This window comes from Pipistrellus kuhlii, unplaced genomic scaffold (assembly GCF_014108245.1).
Source record: "Pipistrellus kuhlii isolate mPipKuh1 unplaced genomic scaffold, mPipKuh1.p scaffold_m20_p_2, whole genome shotgun sequence".
In the NCBI taxonomy this organism is placed as follows: Eukaryota; Metazoa; Chordata; class Mammalia; order Chiroptera; family Vespertilionidae; genus Pipistrellus; species Pipistrellus kuhlii.
In genome coordinates, this window is record NW_023425515.1 from 164,248,506 (window position 1) to 164,272,486 (window position 23,981).

Genomic DNA, 23,981 nt, shown 5'->3' on the forward strand with positions numbered 1-23,981 from the left:
GAAGAGGATCACATTTGTAATAATCTGAACAATAAAGATTTATTTTAAAAAAATAATAGTGTAGGGACATAAAGAGGCTTGTTTGTCTTGGTATAACTCTGGATAGGAAAACTCTCTTCTTAAGGATTTACTACCATGAACTTCCTGTCTTATGTATATGAAACTTTAATTTATATTACTTGTATGAGATTGTATCTATTATAATAAATGAGAAAAGAACAGTTACTTAGTAATTAATTACTCCATCAGGCATTATGCTAGGGAGTTTTGAACTTTATTATAACAATAGCATAATGAGATAAGTACTAATATCCCCATTCTACAAAGGTCAGAACTGAACGTCAGAAAAGCTAGGTGTTTTGCAGTATAGCACCACTAGAAATCCAGGTGTAGTATTCTTCCTGCTAACCACAACGCCTCTGCCAAAGTGTCTTCATTTTTGTGTCCCAGTTTCCTTATCTATAAAATTAAAGATGTAATAATTTTCCTTTTACTTCATAAGGTTATTGTGAGTATCAAATAAAATAAAGGATATGGATATGCTTTGTTTACTATAAGACATTGTTACCAGCATCTGTACTAATAAAAGGGTAATATGCTAATTAGAGTGGACATCTTCCAGACTTCCTTCCAGACAAAGCTGCAGGGGTTGTGAGGGCCGAGGCTCAGGCAGCTGTGGGCGGCTGCAAAGGGCTGAGGCTCAGGCTGGCAGTGGCAGCAGCAGCCGGGTAAGGGGGGCGGTGCCTTCCCCTGATTCCTCTGATCTCACCTCCCGCAGAGGGAGGCCAGACTGCTGGCTGAGGCAGAGGTGGTTAGGGGTGATCAGGCCAGCAGGGGGGCAAGTTAGGGGTGATCAAATCAGCAGGGGGCCAATCTAGGGGCAATCAGACTGTCAGGCAGAGGGGTTAGGGGCAATCAGGCAGGCAGGCGAGCGGTTATGAGCCAGTGGTCCTGGATTGCGAGAGGGATGTCTGGCAGTCAGACATCCCCTGAGGGGGTCCCAGATTGGAGAGGGTGCAGGTCAGGCTGAGGAACCCCTCACCTTTATGCGTGAATTTTGTACACCGTGCCTCTAGTTATATACAACATGTGTTTTTCCTTATGATTAACCAGCAGAGTAACTTCATACTCAGTTATTATAAAGTCCACAAGGTTGGTCTTTAGTTAAAACAATTTTAATACTTTTTATAACATGTAATGGTGCCTTCAGGAGAAATAAAATGAGTGATGTACCCTCACCAGGAATGGAACTGGCGACTTTTTAGTGCATAGGATGACACTCAACCAACTGAGCCACAATTGCTGGAACATCCTATTCTTGTTAAAGCAGATGTCTGTAAAACTTCCCACTGTAACTTGGTAGGCTCTGAGGTTTTTGTCTCACCTAAGTGGGACAGACAAAAGATATTTAAGAACTACTAACTTTCTTTGAACTCATAATCTGGAGGGGAAATCTAAATGAATAAAAGTTAGACAATGGAAAACTAATAGAACTATATACAAAATGTAGTGTGATTATATCTACTTGTATTTTTGTAGATTATGTGAAGGACAGCTTTGTGGAGGAATGGACATATGTACTGTTTCTTTTAGTATGAGTAGGAATTTGATAGATGGACAGGTGTGGAAGGCCATTCTAAGGAGAAGAACAACATATATAAAAGGGAGGCATAGCTACTATTGGTAACATTCCTTCTCTGAACCTGTTTCCTCAACAAAAATAATTTCAATTCTCCTTACCTTACAGAGTCATAAAGATTGTTTTGAAAAGACTTTATAAATTGAAGCACTAGGCAGATGTTAATGACAAAGATTCTTTTTATTATTATTTGTTTTTCTTCTCCTCTCCCCCAACATTTGAAAGCCTTGGTGTCTCCTCTAGGTACTATTCTGTCCTCCATGACTCTGTTCTGTGATATCCAAAGGCAGGAGCAGAAGAGAAGATTTGTGATATACCTAGCTTTAATAGTAGGATAAATTCTTTAATTGCTGATGTATAACTATTTAAATTGTGACCTAGGCAATCTAGTTTCAGAGCAGTGACATAATCCATGGAACACAATCCTGCAGTCAAAATGTCATTTAGAAATAACTCAAAGTTTTTATTTGCAAAATTTGGAACATTGTGAAGTAGAATAGAGTTCACAGATCTTCTCAAAATTCTCTTTTTATTTTCTTCTTTTTTTTTTAATATATTGATTTTTTTACAGAGAGGAAGGGAGAGAAATAGAGAGCTAGAAATGTCGATGATAGAGAAACATCGACCAGCTGCCTCTTGCACACCCCCTACTGGGGATGTGCCCGCAACCAATGTACATGCCCTTGACCGGAATCGAACCCGGGACCTTCCAGTCCGCAGACCGACACTCTACCACTGAGCCAAACCGGTTTCGGCTATTTTCTGTCTATTTCACTTATATATCATAGCTGTCTCCCATGATGGACTGGGAGAGTTTTCAGTGGAAAGGCAATGGATTGAAAACTCTCCCAGTCCATCATTATCAGGTGGTAAAACCTCTGGGGCAGTGGTGGGCAAACTCATTAGTCAACAGAGCCAAATATCAACAGTACGTTTGAAATTTCTTTTGAGAGCCAAATTTTTTAAACTTAAACTTCTTCTAACGCCACTTCTTCAAAATAGACTCACCAGGCTGTGGTATTTTGTGGAAAAGCCACACTCAAGGGGCCAAAGAGCCGCAGTTTGCCGACCATGGCTCTGGGGAATGTAAGACTAGATAGAGAAAAGGGAATAAGCAGTAGTGAGAATGGTTAATTTAGGGGGAGAAATATGTGTATGTAATAGCCACCACTCAACCACTGAGCCACGTGGATTGAGCCAAAGCTTTTATTTTCACCTTTTTAAAAAAAAAAATAATTTTATATATTCAGAAGATGATATGAAGCATTTATGTAAGCCATGGAACATAGTAGACAAATATTTAAAATCCCAGTATCCAAGTTAAGAAATAGAACAAGACCACTGCCATTTCCCCCCTGTGTACCATATTCCTCTATGTCACTCCCCCCCACAAGGTATCCACTATCCTTTTTTATTTTAAACCTTTTCCTTTATCTTCTCTATAGGTTTACCAACAAATTGTTTTATCCGATTTGTTTAATGTTCCTTTTTATTGTTTATTAGGGTGGTACTGGGTTAACAAAATTATACAGCTTTCAGTCACACAATTCCACGACAGATCATCTGAACACTATATTGTGTGTTCACCATCCCAAGTCATGTTATTTAATTTAGAGATAATTTCAAACCTTCTGAAATAACTTTTCAGGTAATATTTCCTATGCCTAATTGATGTTTAATTGAAATCTTGCTATATATGTAGTTTTTACTTAGCTCAGATTAATATTTTATTCTCAGCATTTTACCATGTTGTTAAAAGTTATTCATAAACTAGTGATCCAGTGTGCGAAATCCCGTAAGACCCAGACCCGCAGGAAATCGCCTGAGACCCGGGACCCCTGAGTCCGGACTCCCCCAATTTTCGCTGGCCTATGGGACTCCCCTGACTCCCGGCTTGCCGCAGGACCAGAATCAAGTCCCCGCCCACCTATGCGCGAAGCCCTGCCCACCTGTGTGCATCTTGCCACACATGCAGCCTCCTGGTGACCAGTCTTTGGTTATTAAGGCATTATGACCACTGGGTTTTTGTTATATAGATGTACACATTGCTGTGTAATATTCTATAGAGTTGATATAGCATAATTTGTTTACCATTTTTGTCGTTTTAGACATTTGTATGTAGTTATGGGTTTTGGGTTTTGTTTTTTTAAAATAGATATTTGCTTTATTAAATTAGAAAACAAATAAGGAATATAAAATCGTGTAAAATTTTGTCAACAATTTCATTGTTCAGTGTGGAGGTTTTTTTGATCGGAGAAACTGATTAATCTTTTGTTACTACCTTTTTTAAAAAATTTATTTTGTTTATGTATGAGAGAGAGAGGGAGAGAGAGAAATTGACTTGTTTCACTTATTTATGCATTCATTGATTACTTCTTGAATGTGCCCTGATCGGGAATCAAACTTGCAAACTTAGCATATGGGACGACGCTCTAACCAATGGAGCTACCCAGTCAGGGCACTTTTTACCCTCCCCCGCCCCCCCCCCCCCCCCCCCCCCCCCCCCCCCCCCGCCCAAATGGATGAAGAAGTACTGAATCAAGAGTATGGGTGTTTTAAAGATAATTATTAAATCCTTTATATTAAAAAAAAATTGTACCAATTTACACTCTGACCTGCGTTTGGAAGACCAATCTTGGCAAATTTTATTTCAACAATTCACAATGTTGCAATTATATCCTGTTTCAGAAAACACCACATTAAGTAAAGCAAATTAAAGGGCTATGCTGTTCTTTCAGAGTGGACTTGTTGTTTTTCCTATTTGCATTTGGATATTTTTTCAGCCAGTGTTCATGCACTCTGTCATTCCTCCTGCTGTACTTTGTGATAGAGGACTTAGTTATCTCTGATCACTCCAAGAGTTTATCGAGCTGTCACCACTAGGGGGGGTGAAACTTAAATATGTATAATCTGCTTAGTTCTTTCACCAAAGCTTTAGTTCCTCTTCTGTACTTGCCAAAGCAGACAAACTTTTTTTTTTTTATAATATATTTTATTGAGTTTTTTTTAAAATATATTTTATTGATTTTGTACAGAGAGGAAGGGAGAGAGATAGAGAGTTAGAAACATCGATGAGAGAGAATCATCGATCAGCTGCCTCTTGCACACCCCCTACTGGGGATGTGCCTGCAACCAAAGTACACGCCCTTGACCTGAATCGAACCTGGGAGCTTTCAGTCCTTAGGCCGACCCTATATCCACTGAGCCAAACCGGTTTGGGCCAGACAAACTCTTTAGGACCATAATAGATTCCATTGAAGAAGTAATCCCTTGCCTAGTTTTGTTTGTGAAATCATGGGAGTGTTTATCACTATTTTGTTTTCTAACTTTATAAGAAATAATTTTAGACATATAAAAAGTTACAAAAGTGATACAAAGAACTCTCATGTAGCATTCACCCGAGTTCTCCAAATGTTAGCATTTTATTCTGTGTGCTTTATTGCGCGCTCTCTCTCTCTCTCTCTCTCTCTCTCTCTCTCTCTCTCTCATATATACACACGCAAACATACACACCCATTTTCCCCCCTCTGGTTAACTATTACTTTAAATAAATCTTGGAGTGTGTGGTTTGGTTTGGTTTTTTAACTAATTTCTCCTCCAAAGAAGAGAGGTTTTTTTAAAAAACTGATTTTAAACATTTTTTTTTTTAAACATTGATATAAGAGAGAAACTTGCATTGGTTGCCTCCTGCTCGCGCCAGACCACGGATTGAACCCACAACCTCAGTATGTACCCTGACAGGGAAGCGAACCCACCATCTTTTGTGAATGAGACGATGCTCCAACCAACTGAGGAGGCATACACAGTAGAGCTTGGAATTTCTTTTTGCATTGATGAGAGAGTAAGAGAGAGATCTATTATAAATATTTCTCTCTCTTCCATGTCCAGCGCAGCTAGAGAGTGGTTTGATTTCTGAGCAGGGGTGATGGGGGATTGAGAAAATGAAAGAGACAGACATAAATACAGTAGGGAAAGCTGGGACTGGGTGAGACCACTGTCCTCTGATGGAGAGACAGAGACCCATAGCCGAAACAGCCCTTTTATTTTACACAGCAAAAAACAGGAAGTTTTACTAAAGCCTAAGACAAAGGAGATTATGTGCATCCCTTAGGCTTTGTAATCATCAATACTGGATGGCCCCAGATAATCATCTTTGTTCCTGGTGCTTGGCTGGATTTAGATAACAAAACCTACCCCCTGGCCTGAGCTCAAGGTCAGGCTGACAATACACCTGTCCCTGGCAAGGTGTGTTTTCAGGATGTGGCTCTGCCAATGCCACTGGATTCAGCTGACAATAATTAAAGAAATGCTCATGTGCCTTCCCAGGTGCTCTCTACAGTATATTTGTTTTTCTACTTATTCATTTGGTGATTTTTGTATGTGCCTTGACCAGGAATCGAACTGGCGACATCCTAGTGCATGAGATGACAGTCAACCAACTGACCCAATCAGCAAGGGCTGAGTTTATATTATAGCCATGCTCATAGGTGTGGAATGCTATTTGATTGTGATTTTGCTGTGCATTTCCCTGATGATTAATGGAATCTTTCCTCAGATTATTGGTCATTTGTTGTTGTTTTGAGCAGTATCTTTTCAGACCTTTGCCTATTTTTAATTGTCCTTTTATTCTTGAGTTGTAAGAGTTTTTTATACTATACTAGGGGCCCAGTGCACAAAATTTGTGCACTCAGGGAAGTCCCTCAGCCCAGCCTGCACCCTCGCAGTCCAGGAGCCCTCAGAGGATGTCCAAGGGGAGCGGGCCTACGCCGACAGTCGAAAATCCTTAGCAGCCACGGAAGCAAGAGAGGCTCCCACCAATGCCACTGCACTTACCAGCCATGAGCCTGGTTTCTGGCTGAGCTGCGCTCCCCCTGTGGGAGCACACTTACCACCAGGGGGCAGCTCCTGCATTGAGTGTCTGCCCGCTGGTGGTCAGTGCACATCATACCTACCAGATGTTCCACCATTGAGCCAAAACCAGCTTTCTGACATCCCCTGAGTGGTCCCGAATTGCAAGAGGGCGCAGGCCAGGCCGAGGGACCACACTGGTGTATGATTGGGGCCCGGGAGGGACATAGGAGGTTGGCCAGCTGGGGAGGGACTGCAGGAGGTCTCCAGGGTGTGTCTGGCCCATCTCTTTCAATTCTGATCAGCCAGACACCAGCAGTTAACCTACTTACTGGTCGGAGTGTCTGCCCCTGGTGGTCAGTGCACATCATAGTGAGCAATTGAGCAGCCTTAGCATATCATTAGCATATTACACTTTGGTTGGTTGAAAGGCTGACTGGGTGACATGACATTTAGCATATTAGGCTTTTATTATTATAAGATTCTAGATACAAATCCCTTATTAGGTATATGATTTGCAAATATTTTCTCCCATTCTGTAGGTTTTCTTTTTACTTCATTGATGATAACTTTGAAAATTTATGCTTTATCTTCCTGAATTTGACTCTGGTTGAGTGTTTTTTGTTTTATCATATTCCAGATCTTTGGTTTGACTCTTGGGGTATGCTGATCTACAATTGAGTTTCTGTATATTCTTTATTTCAGTGTTTGCTTAATTTCTTTAATTAAATAATATTATTATTAATTAAAGAATAGGTAATGCATGTAAAACACTCAATATAGTCATATTTAAGGTACCCAATGGATGGTAGCTACTATAGTCCCATCTAATAAAAGAGTAATATGCAAATTGCTTTATAGAACAAAGGCAGTCGGACACCCCTCTCACAATCTAGGACTCTGGTTCCCAACTGCTCGCCTGCCTGCCTTCCTGATTGCCCCTAACCACTTCTTCCTGCCAGCCTGATCACCCCCTAACCACTGCCCTGCTGGCTTGATAGATGTCTAACTGCTTCCCTGCCAGCCTGTTTGTCCCCAACTTCCCTCCTCTGCTGGCCTGGTCACCCCTAACTGCCTCCTCCTGTAGGGTTGATTACCCCAGCTGCCCTCCCTTGCAGGCCTGGTCCCTCTCAACTGCCCTCCCCTGCTGGTCATCTTGTGGTAGTCATCCCCTACTGGTCATCTTGTGCCCTCCCCTGCTGGTCATCTTGTGACACAACATGGTCACATCTTGTGTCCACATGGGAGCAGGATCTTCGACCACATGGGGGCAGCTATCCTGATCTTGTGTGTTGGAATGACGGTCAGTCTGCATATTACTCTTTTATTAGATAGGATAGAGGCCTGGTGCATGGGTGGGGGCCAGTTGGTTTGCCTTGAAGGGTGTCTTGGATCAGGGTGGGGGTTCCCTTGGGGTGTGGGGCGGCCTGGGCAAGGGACCTGTAGTAGTTTGCAGGCCAGCCACACCCCACAGCAACCTAAGCGGAGGCCCTGGTATCTGCGATATATTTATTTTCTACAATTGAAACTTTGTAGCCAGGTATGGAGGCCTGGGCATGTGGAAAGCTTGGCTTCCTCCATTGCCTGGGAAACCCAAGCCTCCCTCCTACTCTCTGTGGCGGCAGCCATCTTGGTTTTGGGGTTAATTTGCATACCTGCTCTGATTGGCTGCTGGGCGTGGCTGATGGGTATATGGGGGAGATGGTTAATTTACATATTACCTTTTTATTTGGATATATATATAACCAGATTATTATGCATTCAGAGATCATAATAATCTGGCTACTCAGTGTAGATTGGGGTGGGGATTTTGTGGGAAATCAAGTGGGAAATTAAATTGAGTCTAGGTTTTATTTTTTAAATATTAATTATTGAAAGTATTACATATGTCCCCTTTTTGCCCCCATTGACCCCCTCCAGCCCTCTCCTCCCCCCTAGACCCAGGACTTTTACCACCCTTTTGTCTGTGTCCATGGAAGCTAGGTTTTAGATCTCAAGCATTAGTCTAACAATCTCCGGTTATTTTTTTCTTCAGGCCCATGGGAGGCCATTGAAGGTTTGAGCAGAGGAGGGATCCTGGTAATAATTTAGGAAGATTAATCTTCTTTGCTTCTGAGGTCGTTCCTGACCATCCTTGACTTATTGGGACTCCCTGCTTTGTGCTTACACACTACTCAATATGCCCTCTATTATAGTACTTAATATGCTTTATTTAAATATTTGTTTAAATGTTTCTCTCTCCTACTTTTTGAGAACATGGTCACATGTTGTATTGCCTAACAAAGTATCTAGCATATGGTGCACTTGTTATTGGTAGAGAGAGTTCCCCATCCCCACCAGTTGCTCTTGGGAGTGGACTTCTTGCAATATCCAGAGAAAAGGAATTTTCTGAGACTCACATGGGAAGATGGGATATTTCATTTTATTATTATTATTTTTTTATAAATCTTTATTGTTCAGATTATTCCTCTCCATCCCTTTAGCTCCCCTCCACCTGATTCCCAACCCCACCCCACACCCTTACCCTCACCACTGTCTTCATCTATAGGTATAAGATTTTTGTCCAATCTCTATGGGAAGATGGGAGATGGTAGAAAGTTTTATTTCTGTGGAATCAAACCCCTGAGTTTCTAAGGTCCCATTTCCCTTCTTCCCCCAAGGATGAAGTATAGCCATAGCTTCAGCAAAGCTAGTGTCCAGAATTTTCACTCTATGTTGGAGCAGTGTCCAGACCAGCATCAAGTTAGCTTAGATTGTGTTCCCTGCTGCAGTTTATTAGTCCTTTGTGTGTTGGTCCACAGGCCACATGGTTATGGAGGAAACATGGACAGGAGCAAAGCCAAAGGAACCAGAGAGCCAAGAGAGCTCTAACCCAAAAGGTCTAAGAGCCAAGAGAGAGAAATCCCTTTGTTTGGGGCATTATATATCACCAAGTAATCACAGGCTTGCGTTGGCCATCCCTTTCAGCCAATGATTTCTGTTCTCAAGTTTGACTGACAGCAAGTCCCTTCTTAACTTCACTCCTCCGTCCAGTCCCTTCTCCCGGCAATCTGCAGGAATTGGGTGGGTGGTTCCCTGGGGAGTGTGATTTTGCAGCTTCCCGATGAAGATGCCCAAATGACATGCCTATAATATTAGTCTGGCTTCTCCCTTGGCTTCTTTCCTGTTATTAATAAATAACTAATTACAATAAATAAATAGTTACAACAGTATCACACTGAGTAAAAATACTTGTTGAAGGTAGAAATGAATGTTTTGTTCTCTACTTTTCTGGAAACTAACTTGTTGGCTTTTGTGTTTCCTTTATGTTTCTTCCTGGGCTCCAAGGAGGAGGCATCTCCCTATTCCTTACTCGATATCTGCTTGAATTTCCTGACTACACATCTTGAGAAGTTCTGTTCAGCAAGACAAGATGGAACATTGTGTTTGCAAGAACCTGGAGTATTCCCACAGGAAGTGGCTGATCGACTACTTCAGACCATGGCCTTTCATGGTAAAAAATAATATAATCAGAGAAAACAAAAATGTGTGCTGTTAAATGGCACTGGGTTTTGAATGCTACTATTGCCATTTAATTATTTTCTTAGAAATAACAGCAAAGGCCAGATGAGCCTGATTCTAGGAAAACAATTTTATTTATTTTTGCTTGCCCTGCCACTTTTCTGAAATTTGGAATAACCATTTTTCTTTTTTAATCTGGGGAAATTGCTTCCTCCTCCTCTTCCTCCTCCTGTCTTTTTTTCTTTGAGAAGCCATACTCAAAGCAAAAATAACTTCTCTAACTTCCAAAATATCCATTTAGAAGTCTGCTGATATAAAAAATGTACCTTACATATTTTTTTGTCAGTGGGAGAATCAATAAGAAATATACCTTACATCTTTATATGGCAGTGGAAGGATCAATAAATACTATTATAGAAAAACTGTTTCTGCTTTTAACCTTTGAAATGGGAAATCATAGCCAATGTGAAATCACAGTACTTATGTCTTAAAAAACAAATTCTAAAAATAAATTGTTAAGTCTCATCTGTGAGATTCTGGTTATGTATTTTTCTTACTTCTGTTTAAGGTTTAAGTTGAAGAGATAATACCTTTAGGTCCTGGCCAGGTAGCTCAGTTAGTTTGAGTGTCTTCCTGATAAGCCAAGGTTGTGGATTCAACCCCTGGTCAGAGCACATACAAGAAGCAACTAGTAAATGCATAAATAAGTGGAACAGCAAATCAGTTTTGTTTTTCTCTTTCTCTCTCTCTCTGTCTTAAACTCGATAAATACATTTTTTAAAAGAAAGAGGTAAAATACATTTCTATATAGGATTTATAAAATCTTACAGTAGGAAATATAATTTGTCTATAACTATAAAGTACTGTAGAATGAAAATATGAAAATAATATCATTTTTTGATTGTTTGCCATATGCCAGTTACTTTATATGTTTTCCTTAAAATTTCTCAAAAAACCATATAAGAAAGCTACTATTATCTCATTTATATACAAAGTAGAGGCTTGGTGCACGAAATTTGTGCACAGGGAGGGGGGAAAGGGAGGGGCTCAGCCCAGCCTGCACTCTCTCCAATCCGGGACCCCTCAGGGGATGTCCGAGTTAGACATCCCTCTCACAATCCTGGACCACTGGCTCCTAACTGCCTCTGCCTGCCAGCCTGGTCACCCCCAACTGCCCCCTCCTGCTGGCCTGATCACTCCTCACTGCCCCCCCGCCAGCCTTATTGCCCCCACTTTCCCCCTGCCAGCCTGGTCGCCCCTTACTGTCCCCCCTGCTGGCCTGGTTGTCCCCAACTGCCCTTTCTCCCCACTGGCCTAGTCGCTCTGAACTGCCCCACCCTACCAGCCTGGTTGCCCCCAAATGCCCCCCTCCCCCTGCTGGCCTGGTCACTTCTAACTGCCCACTGCTAGCCTGGTTGACACTTGCTGCCCCCCCTTGCTGGCCTGGTAACCCCTCATTGCCTCCCTGCCAACCTGGTCACCCCCAACTCCACTCCCCCTCTCCTCACACCCCTCACCTCCACCAGCCTAGTCACTTCCAACTGTTTCCCTGGTTGCCTCCAACTGCCTCTCCCTTGCCAGCCTGATTGCCCCATGCAGCCTGCTGTTCAGTCATTTGGTCATCCCTCTCTACCCGCTCCTGCCAGCCTGGTTGTCCCACGCAGTCTGCTGTTGAGTCATTTGGTTGTCTCTCACTAACCCCCCCGATGGCCTTGTCGCCCCATGCAGCCTGTTTTCGGTTATCTGTCTGGTTGTTTTGGTTGTAATGGCCCCCGGATTTTTATATATTAGAATAATGAAACTGAGGTTCAGATAAGTAACTTGTAAAGGGTTACACTGGATTATGTAGAATGGAGACTTGGTGGAATCGTATTTTCATTAGCTGGAAAACAGAGATCTAGAAAGCTTAGAAACTTGAAAAGAAGTAAGAAATGGTGGACCTTGAAAATGACTTAAGGTTTTTCACTGTGCAAAATATAGTCAAACACTGTTGCAATTAAATATTTTAACCTCTGTTCTCCCTGCATCATCTACAATAATAATTTGCTTCATGTTGATATTTACTGCTGTGTTGCTCATAATTACCTGAAAGAGAAGTTGGGGTGCTTTACTGGGCTGGAAAAAGTTTAGCAAAATCAGAAAGCCTGTCTAATTAAGCAACTTTATTCTATATCTGTGAAAGGCTAAGTTGACTTGCACCTGCGCAATACATATAAAGCTCTCACTGATGCCTATCCCACAGGTATTTTTCCATCTGTCATTGTTGATCATGAATATGGTTGACACTTCTATTATAGAGAAAGGGCGGATAGTGATATTAAAATATTTTTTCTAATTAATTTTCTTTCAATGTGCACAAATTCGTGCACTGAGCCACTAATTGTATTATAAAGCACTGTGGCAAATACTTTAAATCAAGCATGTCAAACTCACAGGCGGCATGCAGCCCACAATGAATATTTTTGGGGCCCAGCCAATATAACAGTATGTAAGAAACATTTTTTTTAAAATGTCATACCGCCGAGACCAGTTTGGCTCAATGGATAGAGCGTCGGCTTGGGGACTGTAGGGTCTCGGGTTCGATTCCAGTCAAGGGCATGTACCTTGGTTTCGGACATATCCCCAGTAGGGGGTGTGCAAGAGGCAGCTGATCAATGACTCCCTCTCATCGATGTTTCTGGCTCTCTGTCTCTCTCCCTTCCTCTCTGTACAAAATCAATAAAATATATATAAAAAAATAAAAAATAAAAAATAAATAAATAAAAGCATCACCCTGGATGTGGTTTATAAAAAATGTCGTACCTTGCCAATACCGGTCTGGCTCAGTGGATAGAGCGTCGGCTTGGGGACTGAAGGGTCCCGGGTTCGATTCCGGTCAAGGGCATGTACCTTGGTTGCGGGCACATCCCCAGTAGGTGGTGTGCAAGAGGCAGCTGATCGATGACTCTCTCTCATCGATGTTTCTAACTCTCTATCTCTCTCCCTTCCTCTCTGTACAAAATCAATAAAATATATATTTAAAAAAAAATGTCGTACCTTATTTTTTTACAATAGCCTGTTACATATAATTATTAATAATGAACTACAACATTCGCTAATGGCTAATTACTATAACACTGTTGTATTCATTTCCCTTAATTGCCTTACACACAGCTGTACCATTTTTCTCCACTAATACTAGCAGCGAATATTTTAGCAGCCAATTGCCACATCATTAGTCTTGTACTGACTTGTTTGGTGTGGGCAACAGGAAATATTTCACTTTCGGAGAATAAGAAAAATAGGTTTATTTGCATTATGCTTATTTTATTGTATTTTTTGTTTGTTTGTTTTAATATATATTTTATTGATTTTTTACAGAGAGGAAGAGAGAGGGATAGAGAGTTAGAAACATCGATGAGAGAGAATCATCGATCAGCTGCCTCTTGCATCACCCCCTCTGGGAATGTGCCCGCAACCAAGGTACATGCTCTTGACCGGAATCGAACCCGGGACCTTTCAGTCTGCAGGCCGACGCTCTCGCTCTATCCACTGAGCCAAACCGGTCATGGTGCATTATGCTTATTAATTTGTGCAGTTATTCAGTGTCTGGTAAGTTAATGTTCAAGAAAAAATATTAATGTTCTATTATGTTAATGATTACTCATTTATCTCAGCCCTCTGTATTCAGCATGTCTTTATCGAAATAAAGCTACATTTCTATGAGAAATGAAGCTTTTGTTTTTTTGAGGCCCACATAAACTTAAACCTTATTTTTTTGGCTCATGTTAGCCTTTGAGTTTGACATGTTTGCTTTAAATAGATAAAATAATGGAAGTAGTTTTTAAGTCACTCTAACTAGATGTGTCTTGGAGAGGCTCTATGCTTGACCAAAATGTGTTTTCTACTTCCTCAAGCTGCCTTCCCATGAGAAAACTGAGGGTTAGAGAAGTAACCTGCTGCCCCCATTTGTGTTACCCCAATGTGATTACCTGCGTTATTCATCAAAAAGTATTCTAGATTATTTAATATCTTTGTAAAAATCATATCCACCTTCAAATAATCAAGAATGAACACTACTACTAATATGCAAAAGAACATATTGCCAGTTCTTGTCATAATTTTAGAAAATTGTTTCATAAATTTTTCTATGTGTTTAAAATTTTTATAATAAAATGTTTTGGGAAAAATATTCCATGAATGCTTTTAAAATTGGTAATATTAGCCTGGCTGGTGTGATCATGGCTCAGTGGTTGAATGTTGCATTCACAAAGAGGTTGCCAGTTCAATTCCCTGTCAGAGCATATGCCCAAGTTGTGGGCTAATCCCCAATGGGAGGCATGCAGGAGGCAGCCAGTCAATGTTACTATCTCTCCCTCTTCCCTTTCTCTCTAAAAGAATCAATAAAATTGACAATATATTTTTCTAATACATACTGATTTTTTAAAATACTTTACTTACATTAAATTTTAAAAATTATTTACCAAATTCAAAGGATTAATGAGATTGTTAATAGTCTTTATTAAAATAAACCTGATGCTCCCCTGGCCAGTGGTGTTCATTGGTTAGAGTGTCGCCCTGTACTTCTAAGAGTTATGGGTTTGATTCCCAGTCAGGGCTCATAAAAGTGCGAGTTTGATCCCCAGTCAGGGTGAGTGTGAGGCAACTGATCGATGTTTCTCTCTCCCATCAATGTTTCTCTCCCATCCTCTCTTTTTAGAATCAATGAAAAACATCCTCAGGTGAGGATTTAAAATAATAATAAACCTGAAGCTGAAGTTTTACTTACTGAGGTCTATAATTCTCTTACCATAATTTCTGCTCTTTCTATCTGTATCTCAGGGCTCAAAATTTTCCAAGAAATGTGCACTTATGAGCTATGAATCGGAATAAGAATTTTGCCATCTAATGTTAATGTGTCTGTGTTATACTGCCTATTAAACCTAAATTGATACACCTTGACAGGTTCAGGTATGGGATTAAATTGAAACCTTTTGAAACATGAATTACATCTTTGAAAGCTAACTAGACTTTCTAAATGATTGAGGATTTATTTATAATCCCAGACCAATACCCCATATTATCTGGAAGTGATATTGCTGGTCACCTCAGCCATCATTAGACTAAAGCAGAAAGAAATAAAAAATGCTTTGGGGCAAATTCCTTGCATTAATGCTTCTGTACTTTATTCATTGAAAGAACGCATTGAGGAACTCTTATTTAGAACATATTGATTCTTTGACCCTGGCAAATTAAGAATTTGTCTTGGGCCCTGACCAGTTTGGCTCAGTGGATAGAGCATCAGCCTGCAGACTGAAGGGTCCCACGTTCAATTCTAGTCAAAGGCATGTACCTTGGTTGGGGCACATCCCCAGTAGGAAGTGTGCTGGAGGCAGCTGATCAATGTTTCTCTCCGATCGATGTTTCTAACTCTCTCCCTCTCGCTTCCTCCCTGTAAAAAAATCAATATAATGTATTATTTAAAAAATTTTGCCCTAGATGGCATGGCTCAGTGTCAGAGTGTCGGCTGCTCACTAAGGGTCTCAGGTTTGATTCCCGGTCAAGGGCATGTACCTTAGTTGCAGGTTCCATCCCTGGCCTGGGTATGGGAACCTATGGGAGACAACCAGTCGATGTGTCTCTTACATATTAATAGATGTTCCTCTCTCTCCTCTGTCTCTCTTCCACTCCTTCCCTCCTTTCCACTCTCTCTGGAAAGCAATGCTTTATAATAAAAGCCTAATATGCAAATCAACCAAATGGTGGAATGATTGGTCACTCTGATGCGCACTGACCACCAGGGAGCAGACACTCAACGCAGGAGCTGCCCACAGCCCACAGGCCCCAGGACAGCTAAGGTGGATGCCAGTGGGGACTCCTGGTCATCCCACCAGTTGTCCCACAGATTGGCTCTGATTGCTGGCCTGCCTAGGGACCCTACCTGTGCATGAATTTCGAGCACTGGGCCCCTAGTAAAAAAATAATATCGTATGAGGCTTAACAAAGCAAAACCAAAAAAGAACTGATAATCTGGCCCTGACTGGTTTGGCTCGGTGGATAGAGCATCGGCCTGCAAACAAGGGTCCCAGGTTCAATTCCAGTCAAGGGCATGTACTTTGGTTGCAGGCACATCCCCACTGGTGGGTATGCAGGAGGCAGCTGATAGATGTTTCTCTCTCATCAATGTTTTTAACTCTCTATCCCTCTCCCTTCCTCTCTGTAAAAAATTAATAAAATATGTTTAAAAAATTGATAATCTGAAGGGGCAGGCTGTCAACTACAACTCAAGCATATTGAATGACAGCAAAGAAAGATTTAGCTCAAATACGTAGTCTCTCTTTTTTCCTTCTTTAAAATTTATTTGCTCTTTTAATTCCATTGCTCTCAATTATAGAGTAATTAGAAAAATTAAACTTAGTAATTAGAAAAATTCATCTAATGTAGACTGAACCAAATAGCCCAGGAGTAACCCATTTCACTAAATATATGTATACAATAGCAATATGTATATAATAGTCACTAATATATGTATATAATAGTCACTAAAATTAAAATCAGTCTTAATTAACTCAAGAGGCTGAAATTTCTTCTGTAAAACATTTAAAAATATATGAAAATTTAATTTGTGGCATAAACAAGGTAAATATTGATCTTAACTAAGAGTCTATTCCCATTTTGCTTTCTTACAAGCATCCTTAATAGAAATCTTTAATGTCTTTTGAAAGGAGTTACTAATGAGTGCAGAAGAGGCTCAATAGAAATAAAATGTATAAGAAGGACGTGCCAGCGGAGAAAATTATTGAACACCTGTTGCATGCCAGGCATTATGTCAGGTGTTGAGTGTACAATATTAAACACAAATGTTGCTCACATGGGGTGTATAGTCCAGTTGGTAACATTCTAGTAATTAAGAAGCAACAAACATATAGGATTACAACTTGTGATAGATTCTCTAAGGGAAAAAGAACATGGTTTCCAGGAAAAATTTTAAAAAAAGGAAGGCATCTACTTTAGCTTGGATAATGAACGAAAGCTTCTCCAAGGAGGTGATAATTGGCCTGAGGCCTGAATGATGAGGAGGCTGTTCAGTAATATAAAGCGAAGGCTCCTCAGCACTGCCTGGTAATTCTTGAGTATTTCTCTGATCATTATTAGTGATCCTCATAATTGTTTCAGATGTTTTTTGCTCTTCTCAGACTTTCTGTCACTTATTCTTAGCAAGAAATTTGAAATCATCAGATGGAATTCCCTTAATTCCATGTCAACACTTTAATTTTCTGCAGTGATCTCTTTAAAATTGAACTTTGTATTTTTAAGACAATGGTTGAGTCGCATGAAGTTGTAATAAATAATATAGATGATATCCTCCTTCTCCAGTGGTAGTGAAACCATAGTACAAAATCACAACCAGGATATTGACATTGATATGGTCAAAAATTTCCATCTCTACAAGGATCCCTCATGTTACCCTGTTTTGTTTTGTTTTAACATATTTTTATTGATTTCAGAGAAGAAGGGAGAGGGAGAGAAATATAGAAACATCAGTGATGAGAGAGAATCATTGATTGGCTGCCTCCTGTATGTCCCCTATTGGGAATCTAGCCCGAAACCCTGGCTGTGCCCTTGACGGAAATCGAACCTGTGACCTCTCAATCTGCAGGCCAGTGCTCTCTCCACTGAGTCAAACCATCAAGGACCATGTTACCCTTTTATAGCCATAATCACTTCTCTCCTTCTCCTTCCCCCTCCATAAACTCTGTTCACCATTTCTGTAACTTTGTCATTTCAAGAATGTTATAGATGTGGCCGAAACCGGTTTGGCTTAGTGGTAGAGCGTCGGTCTGCGGACTGAAAGGTCCCGGGTTCGATTCCGGTCAAGGGCATGTACCTTGGTTGCGGGCACATCCCCGGTAGGGGGTGTGCAAGAGGCAGCTGATCGATGTTTCTCTCTCATTGACGTTTCTAGCTCTCTATCTCTCTCCCTTCCTCTCTGTAAAAAATCAATAAAATATATTAAAAAAAAAAAAAAGAATGTTATAGATGTGGAATTATTCATTATATAACCTTTTGGATTTGCTTTTGTTACTCAGCATAATTTATTCTAGAGACTCCTCCAGATTGTTGTGTATATCAATTACTCCTTTTTATTAGGTGTACTGGTTAATAATGGTGGATTTTGTTATCAAAGAAAACACGATAATTTCAAGAGAAACATCAAAAGTGCTTTATTCAAAGTAATGTCCATCACTAGCTACACATTCCCCCCATCTTTTAGGTAATCTGTGGATACCATCCCAATAGAACTTTCCTTGTTTTGAGCCAAACCATTCAGAGACCCAACTTTCCACTTCCTACATTTTGAAGGGCTGCTCAGAAAGTGCATGTGCCATCGATCTGAACAAGTGGTAATGTGAAGGAGCAAGGTCTAGTGAATATGGTGGGTGGGTTTATACTTCCCAGGAAAGATCTTTTAACGTGTCTTTAACTGGTTTTGAAGTGTGTGATGGTACATCATCATGAAGCAAAATTACTTTGCCATGTTTTCTGGCCTATTCTGGTCATTTTACTATCAAAGCGTGGTTCAAATGGATTATTTGTTGTTGGTAGTGATCAGCATTAACAGCTTCACCTGGTTTTAGAAGCTTATAATATACCATGCCTTCCTGATCTTACCAAAACACAGAGCATTGTCTTCTTTCTGAAGTGATTTGGCCTTGAAGTCCATGTTCATGGTTGACCTGGATTAACCCATGATTCTGTGCTTTTGGGATTCTCAAAATACAATTTTCTTCAAAATAAAAGCAGAACTTTTTTTCAAAATCATGTAATGAATTAAAACTTCCCCCAAATGCTCTTTTTTTGGACACGAAATTTGACATTTTTAAGCGTAAAAATATCTATGATGTTAACACTTCAGAAAATTTGACATGAAGTTTTGAAGCTGTTGTCAACACAATAAAATAGCATAATATCTGCTGAAGCCGGTTTGGCTCAGTGGTAGAGCATCAGTCTGCGGACTGAAAGGTCCCAGGTTCGATTCCGGTCAGGGGCATGTATAATACATTGGTTGCGGGCACATCCCCGGTAGGGGGTGTGCAAGAAGCAGCTGGTCGATGTTTCTCTCTCATCGATGTTTCTAGCTCTCTATCTCTCTCCCTTCCTCTCTGTAAAAAAATCAATAAAATATATTTTTCAAAATAGCATAATATCAAATCACATATATTAACATATATGTAACACCATCTATTGAAAAATATCTGCTTTATTAACTGGGACACCTAGTATTTCTGAGTAGTAGTCCATGTTATGAAGTACATCTGTCTGTATAACCATTCATCCACTGTGATAAATACCTAGGAGTGCTCTTGCTGGGTTGTTTGATAGTTGCTGTTTAGGTTTTACGAAAAATGCCAAACTGTTTTAAGTGTGTTAGTACCATTTTACACCTCTGCCGGCTATATAGGACAGATCCAGTTTCTCCACATACTTGCCAGTCTTTAGTGTTGTTATATTCTATTTGAACATTCTCATAGACCTATAGCTATTATTATTATTTTTTAATATATTTTATTGATTCTGTACAGAGAAGAAGGGAAAGAGAGAGTTAGAGATAGTTAGAAACATCGATGAGAGAGAGTCACCGATCAGCTGCCTCTTGCACATCCCCTATTGGGGATATGCCCGCAACCAAGGTACATGCCCTTGACTGGAATTGAACCCGGGACCTTTCAGTCCCCAAGCCAACGCTCTATCCATTGAGCCAAACCGGTTTCGGCTATAGCTATTATTTCTTTTAGTACTTTTCCAACCCTGCCCTCTTCCTCTTCTCCTGAGACTTCAATGATAAATAGCTCTGATCATTTTTTTTTTTCAGTATATATTTTTTTTTCTGTTTAGATTTTAGTGATTTTTATTGTTTTATCTTTTAGTTTACTGATTCTTTCCTTTGTTCCTTCCATTCTCGTTGAACCCAACTATTATTGTGTTTTTCAGTTCTACAATAAAATTGTCATTTGGTTTTTCTTAAGGTCTTTTATTTTTTGCTGAGGCTTTCCATTTTTTATTTGTTTCAAGCATGAAATTTGTAATTACCCACTTAAGCACTTTTTATGGTGGCTCCTTCAAAATATTTGTCAATTTTAACATTTTTGTTATCACATATTGAATTTATAGATTATATATATATATATATATTTATTTATTTATTTATATTTATTTATTTATTTATTTTTAGTATGAAACCTTACTGGTTCTTGGTATAATGAGTTACTATTATTATTATTATTTTTTATCTCTTAGGGGCTTCAGGAGGTTACTATGTTCACTGTATTTGAGTTCATCTCACAGGGAGGGACTATAATCTTTAGATCCTCTTAATATTTTATTTTATTTATTTTTATTGTTTTAAGGAGCAAGTCTTTTAATCTAAGTGGAAAAACCAATAGTTAGATTAAACAATTCTTTGGCTCCCTCAGAAATTGACACACATAAAACTTATCACATAAATTGTTAAGGCATGAATGCACAAACTGTCAATCTCAAAAAGCACAAAACAAATCTGTCATTTATTAAAATGCATATTTATTCCATAGCCCAGTGTTTCCCAAAGTGTGGTACGCGTACCCCCAGGGGTACAGGAAGAGTTTGGTGGGGGTACTCGTTGCACCGGAGTTTGGTGGGGATATGCACTGCACCGTGCTTAGCTGCGCCTAATTCTATGTTCTAATGAGTACAAGGGGTACTCAGCATTACGAAAATTATAGAAGGGGTACACATATGTCAAAAGTTTGGGAAACACTGCATAGCCTAATTTATTTGGGCTGTGGTCTATTAAGTATTAAATAATCTTAAATACTCATCTTTAGTCCTTTTAATTCAGATTCTTCCATGAGCTTGGCTACTGCATCTGTGTTCAGGAACCCAAATTATGCTAATTATAAAATATTCCAGACGATATTTTTAAAAAACTATAATATTCATAAAAGAAAACCCCATACTCAAATATCTAGGCAATAGGTTAATTAAGCAAAAGTTTCTAATATACAAAAGAATTGAGGGAAAACCCTACATGGCAAATTATTCTTATTTAAGATTAAAAGTAGATCTTCTTAATATTTTAGATCATATTAGCTAGTAGTTTTGTAATGAACTATAGACATATGTTTTAACTATAGTTGTATGTAGATATGTGTTTAATAATGTTATAGAGATTTAAAGGGATAGGCTTTAAAGGCATTACTAACAAATTTACCCCCAGACCTAGTAGCATAACACAAAGATTAGACCTCACTCATGGTGCATAAATGCTGCAAATTCATGAAGGGTTCTGCTCCACTGTCACCCTAGCTCGTGGGCTAATGGAAGCTCCACTCTCATAAAGGTTAACTGTCTAGAATGTGAAGGCTCCTCATTTCTCATAGCAGGAAAAGATAGAATGAAAAATTATGCACTGGGTCTCAGGTGCTTCAGGTTACAGCCCATTTGGCAGAACTAGGGAAATGACCCAATCTAACTCCAGGGGTGTTCTGGGAAATGTAATTGTCCATGAGTTCAGGAAGATGAGAACCAGATGTTAATTTCAGTAACGTCTACCACAGTCCTGAGTCTGCCTCTTGCTAGTTCTGAGAAGTCACTTTTCTAAGCCTCCGTTTACTCATCAGAAATTGTAGATAATATTTTTACCTAGGTTAATTGTTTTATATATTAAATAAAACATTGTCACATGGGAGTGCTTTGGAAATGTAAAGTATGCTGGAAATTTTAGCTTTTCTTTAACCATTTTTTGAAGTTGAAGTGCTGCTTTTTTTCTTCTTCCAGGTCTCCTGAATGACGGAACTGTAGGTATTTTTAGGGGCAACCAGATGCGCTTAAAGAGAGCTTGCATTCGCAAAGCCAAGATCTCTGCTGTTGCTTTTCGCAAAGCCTTCTGCCATCACAAGTTAGTGGAACTTGATGCGACAGGTGTGAATGCTGACATCACGATTACAGACATCATCAGCGGGCTTGGCAGCAATAAATGGATCCAGCAAAATCTCCAGTGCCTGGTGCTGAATTCATTAACTCTGTCCCTTGAAGATCCTTATGAGCGGTGCTTCAACCAGCTTTCTGGCCTTCGAGCATTAAGCATCACCAATGTTCAATTTTACAATGAAGACCTAGCTGAGGTTGCCTCATTGCCAAGATTAGAGAGCCTGGATATTTCTAACACCTCCATCACAGATATCACGTTTCTGCTGGCCTGCAAGGACCGACTCAAGTCTCTAACCATGCATCACTTAAAATGTTTAAAAATGACAACTACTCAGATACTAGATGTTGTTCGAGAACTAAAATACCTGAATCATCTTGATATATCAGATGATAAACAATTTACATCAGACATAGCTCTTCGATTATTAGAACAAAAAGATATCCTACCCAACCTGGTCTCCCTGGACGTTTCTGGGAGAAAGCACGTGACAGATAAAGCTGTTGAAGCCTTTATACAACAACGGCCCAGCATGCAGTTCGTAGGTTTGCTGGCCACCGATGCTGGTTACTCTGAATTCCTCACAGGCGAAGGGCATTTGAAGGTTAGACTTTAAAAGTGAATTACTTGTCAGGCTGTCTAATGTCTTAGTTACATAAGACTCCATTAAGATGAATATCTAATAATATCTGGACCTTGCTTTAGAGTCAGAGTCTTAACAAAAATCCCAGCTTGCTTACTTATGACCGAGAGCAAGTTATGTAATTTTTTGAGTTTACATTTCTTTATTTATAAAATGGATATCATTTCTACCTTGCAGAATTCTTTTGAAGATTAATAATTACATATGTAAAGTGAAAAGTCATGTAGTAGGCCCTAGAAAGCCTAGAGATTTAGAAAAATCTCTAAAAATCTACTGCAGAAATGGTAAAATTTTGCTTTTCTTTAGGTTTTTTATACCTAATGTTTTAAATTCAGTTTAGCAAGCATCTATTGAGCTTAGTATAGTTTGGCATTCAAAGATTAAAAAGATATAGGAACTGCTTCCCAGGAGCTTAGTCTGATAGGAATGGTGATGGTATGGTCACAAAAAAACACGAAGTATAAAGCCAAGGATAGCTGTAGTTGCTATAAGAGAGTAGGAGAAATTTCTTCTAGCTGGGGAATTTGGGGCTTAATGGGGAAAATGGTATCTGAGTCAGACCTTGAAGAAAAGAATGTGACAAATTTAAGGAAAACTAATATTTTTCTGATATACATTGTATCCTCTAGATCAGTGGTTCTCAACCTTTCTAGATGCCATGACCCTTTAATACAGTTCCTCATTTTGTGGTGACCCCCAACCATAAAATTATTTTCGTTGCTACTTCATAACTGTAATTTTGCTACTGTTAATGAATCCTAATGTAAATATCTGTGTTTTCTCAGAACCGCTGCTGTAGAGCTACAGCAGCCATTGTATGGCTAATGGCAAGGTATCTTTTTTGAGCAAACATAGATTTCAATAAAGGGAAAGGTTAATTATAAATATCTATAAATACCTCAATTCCTAGGTTATGTATAAATTTAGACTTTAAAAAATAGAATGTAGAAAATGACTTTGAGTTATTCTTTTTTAAATATTCTTAAAATATTTATCAAGTGTCTCTGTACACTAGAACATGGGTTTTTGATTGTGACGCCAGACAAATATGCTCTTGCCCTCATCGAGCTTGTAACTTAGTGAGGGAGACAGGCAACCAAATATTATATGCTATGTGGCTGTGTTTGCATATATATATATATATATGTATATATATATATATACTATATATATGCTTTAAACTGTATAGTTTTAAGAATCTAGAAGATACACAATACTATAAGAATATTTAACACAGAGATTTGACTTAGTTTAAGTCTTCTCTGAGGAATTGATAAATGAGTGATGATCTTAAGGGAGAATAGCTTGGGAGAGAACATATTCCGGTATCTCTTGGCAGAGAGAATCTATACTAATAATAGCCTAGGGCCATACGACCTAAATGACAGACGGACCAACGGTCA

At 39.4% G+C, this 23,981-nt stretch overlaps 1 protein-coding gene across 4 annotated transcripts in view; it reads left to right on the top strand.

Annotated features, from left to right (window-relative positions):
• The window catches only part of ZYG11B (zyg-11 family member B, cell cycle regulator), a 68,469-nt gene that overhangs the window by 12,807 nt on the left and 31,681 nt on the right, over positions 1-23,981 (top strand). For 3 of the 4 annotated variants that reach the window (XM_036447654.2, XM_036447655.2, XM_045584606.1), the window contains exons 2-3: positions 9,815-9,980; positions 21,785-22,539. In XM_036447654.2, coding sequence (XP_036303547.1) covers positions 9,815-9,980; positions 21,785-22,539 — 921 coding nt within the window. The remainder of the gene's footprint in view (positions 1-9,814; positions 9,981-21,784; positions 22,540-23,981) is intronic. The other variant, XM_045584607.1, reaches the window with a different exon arrangement.